The sequence below is a fragment of the Rhagoletis zephyria genome, unplaced genomic scaffold (assembly GCF_001687245.7).
Source record: "Rhagoletis zephyria isolate East Lansing unplaced genomic scaffold, Rhagoletis_zephyria_1.1 Rzeph_scaffold_01070, whole genome shotgun sequence".
Taxonomy (NCBI): domain Eukaryota; kingdom Metazoa; phylum Arthropoda; class Insecta; order Diptera; family Tephritidae; genus Rhagoletis; species Rhagoletis zephyria.
The window spans coordinates 68026-73414 of NW_016158154.1; the positions used below are offsets into that span (position 1 = coordinate 68026).

Below are 5389 nucleotides of genomic sequence, written 5' to 3' on the forward strand. Positions count from 1 at the left end.
TACTGATTTATCGAAGATTTTGTATTTCTCTAAATTACCGTTATATGGGATGTGGGCGTGGTTATTGTCCGATTTTAAAAAGTTTCGGCGGTTTTTTATGCTGTACCAAGGCCAACAACTGTGCCAAGTTTGGAAGAAATTGGTGCAGCGGTTACCAAGATATACACATGTAACCATAAGTGGGCGTGGCTACGCCCATTTTCCAAAAATTTATAATATTCTTATTTTTCGTCTAAAAATTATTGTAAATATCAATTTTGAGTGAATTATCTTCAGTAGTTACTAAAATATCGCAGTTTTCGTATTTCTGGAAATTACCGTTATATGGGAAGTGGGCGTGGTTAAAGTCCGATTTCGCCCATTTTCAATACCAACCTACCTTGGATTAAGGGAAACCTACATACCAAATTTCGTTGAGATATCTCAATTTTTGCTCGAGTTATCGTGTACACGGACAGACGGACAGACGGACAGACGGACAGACGGACGGACGGACGGACAGACAGACATGGCTTAATCGATTTCTTTTTTCATCCTGATCATTTATGTATACATTTGTCTATATCTATCTCGATTCGTTTTGGCTGTTACAAACAACCGTTATGTGAACAAAATTAATATACCCTTGTGCACAAGTGCGCTCGGGTATAAAAATATTTTTTACTAAACAATGCTATTTTTTTTTTTAATTAATAAAACTAAAACTGGAATTTTATGTATTCGCTGGGCCTCAAGCTTAATAAATAAAAAAAATTCATAGTTTATAATTCAAAGGCCAACAACCAAAAACAAATATTTTTTACTATTAACTTCTTTTAAAGAAAATTTACAGCCACTGCAAAGTGTTTTTTTTTTTTAAAGAAGGATTGAAAATTATTTGTTGAAATTTTTCTTGAGCGCTGCGGGTCAGTTCTCGTTTTGTGCAATGGTGAAGTACAAATGAAATTAATCAAAGTCAGTTAAAATTTGATTTTTTCACTTTATCGAAATGACCAATCTTATTATTAAGTGATTCTCGATCATTAAAAGTCATTCCCTAATTATATTTATAAATTGCTAATTATAAAAGAACTTGAATTCCTTTTTGTAGAAAATTAGATTTGCGATCGAATTAAGCTATAAAAACCTTTTTTTGTTACCATATTTAACTTTGATGGACTTGTGCGAGCTCAAAATATTGACAAAAAATTATTATTTTTCACACAGATTTTTTAGAGCATATTATAATATATAATATATACACTTTGGCAGAAATGCGTTTTATTCCTCATTTTAGGCTCTTTTTTTTCTGATTTGGGAACCGGAATAGTCGCAGGGGCTAAATCGGGTGAATATCATCTTCTGAGATTTTTCGCGACGGTCGCGGTTGGCCATATAACTTACCAGATATCCAAAGGTATTCTGAGCATAAAGCATAAAACTTGAAAAATTTGTTTTTTTTTGTTCTTGTATTTTTCAGCAAATATTTTTTTACACAGTTTTCAACCTAGCAATAAAATTCTTAAATTAATATTCAGTTTCATTCAGCCTTAATTTTAATATAGTTTAGTGTCTTCCGGTGGTTTGCTTGGTCTTTTTAACGCTAATTATTGTTTCCCATTTTCGCTTAAAACTAATTATTAAATTATTTGTTAGGCTTAACAATTAGTCATATCTCTCCATGGACATAATTTTCAACTAAGGCACACAAAGTCTTACACTACATACTACCAATTCCTTACCAATAAAGGAAAAAAATTTAAAGACAAATTGGCAAATTTAACTATTTTGACTAGGTAACTGAGTAAACTACATTAAAAAGCACAGAATGTATTTACAAACACGCTTGCAAAATGAAACCAAAAAAATAAAATAAAAATCATGCAAACATTTCACTGGCATTGTATCCCTGAACGTATTGATATGTACAAACAAATATTTTCACACAAGCATTTCACTTTCAGTCACAACTTGTCGCCTGCTCCCGGCACTCACTGTTCCTGCCACAGCGATATATAGTCGAGTATCTCCTCGTCGTCGGGCGCACAGTCCTCCTCATGCAAATTGAAGCTGTCATATGGCTCGAATTTCAATTGCAAATTTGCATCAATCTGCGCGCTCGCGTTGTTATTACCGCTGCCGCGCTGCGCATCCACTCCGGCATGTTGCAGTGGCGATAGCTGTTGCTGTGGCGCAGGCGAGTGCACAAAGGTGCCCGAATCAAAGGACATGCTTGAGTTGAAGGACGAGGTGGGCGACGGACAACCAGCATCGAGTTGCGTCTGCGTTTGTGTTGGCTGCGGCGAATATGCTTGCAAAGCTTCGGCGGTGAGTAGCGCGGAGGTAAACTGTTGCTGAGGTTGCTGCTGCTGCTGCTGTTGGTGCTGCTGCTGATGGAAAGATTGCAAAGCGCTATTAGCAGCGCTGGCATAGTACAACTGTTCAGCCGCAGCAAGTCCGCTGCCATTGGTTGAATTGCGCGCAGGCGAATCAGCCGCAAGTAAGCTGAGGATACTGCTGGTGCTGCTAGTGCTGCTAGAGAATGAACTATTACTTGTGGTTGTGTTGTTGTCTGTAGCGATTGCTAATAGTCCACTGCCGCTGGCGCGTGAGCTGTTCACCGTTTGTGTTGCGCTGCTACCCGCATTCAAGTCATCCACCAAATCTTGCAGACGGCGAATGTACTCCACCGCAATGCGTAGCGTATCCACTTTGCTTATCTTCTTATGCGGCCCACGACCGCCGCCCTTCAGCAGATCGGTGATGATTGTTTGTGGAATGTGTTGGCGTAGGCGCGCAAAGCTATTGTTCACCTGCTTGACGCGATTGCGCTCGCGTGCATTGCGCCGCTGCACCGATTGCGTTTGATCGACGCTAAAGGGTCCACCGCCGGCGCTGGGCGCGCGCGGCGTATATTTGCGCGTTTTAATCTCAGCGCCTGCGCACCCCGCAGGCATTGGCGTGGGCGCTGGCGCGATATTTTGGTATTTGAACATTTTCACTGCGGCGCTGAGTTGACGATGAGACGGCGCTGTGTTGCTGCTATTGTTATCTTTGCTGTAGTATTGCAGCGGTGCACTATTTTTTGGATTGCTTGTAAACACCGCGCTAGACATGTTCACCATCAGAAACTGTCTTCTCAACTGCTTGGCAAGCGAAATGCAGTATGAGTATTCTTTTGTTTTACTTTCTTTGTTGCGCGAATATATCAGAGACAAAATTTTTAGCTCTAATTTAAGTTTTAACTACTTTTGCAATATATTGCGATTTCTAAAATTCAATTGAACTTGATCCTACGACACCTTGCACAAGAATGAATCCCTTCGTCCTAAACCTTTGCATTTTGTACTGCGTTCAACAGCAACTCCTGCGCCGTGTCGCTAAGGTATAAAACTTCAACAATCCACTAGCTGAGCGTGAGCGCAGAGAGTGCCGAGAGAAACATGGCGCATATATTGAGCGTAAATGCAAACATTTAGCGCACTGTGATCAGTCGGATAAACAGGTAAAAATGAAACCATAACAACGCGCATATCCCAGCGCAACGACGACAGGGAGCTCCATAGCGCGCAGCCTTACATTAACTGTGTGTGCTAGCAAATACTCTGTAAAAGCGATCTGTACGAATTTTTCAACAATTTTTCTTTCGAACCACGCTCTTTTTTCCCCATTTAAGTGATAAAAATTGCGTGCAACGTTCTCTGTGTCTCTCGCGTTCACCTTCGCCGATCACTCGTCGTGTGAAGATCACTTTATGAGCGCTCGGCGTAGCTTATCAGTCGCCCAGGTAAAGAAAACAATGCTTTGATATGGCTTTGGCAGTGGCCCTCTTCCTTGTTCTATTCACGCACGTATGTATGCGTGAGTGCGTGCAGTTTGAGGCTGACCGTGAACTCGTTTTTCATAATACATACTACATCGCTTATGAAAACAAAAAGAAAACTGTTCCCAATCTGGTTTTTTAAATGCAGTTGCACGAGGAGTACACCTTTTAAAGCCACTCTTCGTTTGGTAGTTGCTCTTTTCATAATCTGTACTCCTCTCTCAAGCGATTGCGCTGGCTTTGAGGATTTTACTTTGATTCTGAGCTACTAATGTGATTTTGCAAATTCAGTGCTTATTGGGTGTTCATCGTGGATGGGCATATGGTTGTGGGCTCCTTAGTATTCGCGAACCCTCCTGTATGCTGAAATTTACGTAAATTTTGTATGATCGTTTATTGGACATACATTTACACCTTAGCGCACGTATTTGACTCAACTATGACTTTTATGGAACGTAAAACACAATTGCTGTCTTATGCGGAAAATATTTTTACTTACTAGCGGTAAATAGAGGACTTAAGAAATTATACTGAAAATTTATTGAGAGCAAGGTGTAGTAATTAATTTTGCAAAAAAGCTTAAAAGTTTTTCTCTGGATCGGAAGCCCCAGGAAAGGTTATCTATATATGTATATGAGGCTCAACTTTAATTTTTTTCTTCAATGCGAACAAGCATCGTTCAATCTTGATAACTGAGCATACAAATATACTGAGGGGCGAAAGAAATAATAGAAGCTTCTTATTTTGACCAGTTTTGGCTATAATTCTTTTATTTATTCGATGATTAATATTTTTTTTATAAAAGTCTATCGCATTATATAACACACACTACATTCCAAACTTTGTACAAAAATTATAAAAATTCAACAAATTCACCAAAATCCCCCAAAAATTTCTAACTTTTTATTCAGAATACTTTTGAAAAATTTTAGGTATGCAGTTTTATAGCCCATCAAAGTTTAGTAGGTTAAAGCGCAAATTTCAAGACGCTAGAAACTTGCGTTAATTTTTAATATTTTTGTTTGACTGACGGTGTTGTGCATTTTCTTCCATACTATAAAGTATTCTCGACAATGCTCAAAATTTCTAGCAAAAAAAAAAATACTAAAAATCAATGGGATTTTCTAGCGTCTAGAAATTTGCTTAACCCAATAGAATTTAATGGAATAAAAAACTGCACACCCAAAAATTTTCCAAAAAAATATCCCTCATTCTCTTTTGAATGTGCGAATTTATTTACGTTTTGAGGTGAACCTCTATTTTGAAATTATTTGCTATTCAGTAAGCTGTCTCACGTCTCTATTCGAAAAAAGGTGACTAGTTTGTTAGCTGACTCAGGACAGTTTTTAAAAAATAAAAATATAGAATAAAAGATAATCGCTTTCTATTTTGCTCTAAAAATCGCGAAAATTGAACGAAAAAATATTTGTTTAACGACAACTTCATTAGAAAATAAACCTAAATACCTAAAAAAAATAAAAAATTATAATTTATTTCTTTTTGTTATTTATGGCCTTAAAACAATTATATTCAACAATTTTTATTGAGCTTGAGGAAAATAATAATTTAGAGAAAAGAAAAATAAAT

General features: G+C 37.7%; 1 protein-coding gene across 1 annotated transcript; it reads right to left on the reverse strand.

Annotated features, from left to right (window-relative positions):
- Window positions 1-1558: 1558 nt before the first annotated feature.
- Window positions 1559-3273, reverse strand: LOC108362689 (achaete-scute complex protein T4-like). Its single transcript, XM_017615778.1, has one exon. The coding sequence runs from the start codon at window positions 3102-3104 to the stop codon at window positions 1971-1973; it is 1134 nt and encodes a 377-aa protein (XP_017471267.1). The 5' UTR covers window positions 3105-3273; the 3' UTR covers window positions 1559-1970.
- Between the last annotated feature and the right edge of the window lie 2116 nt (window positions 3274-5389).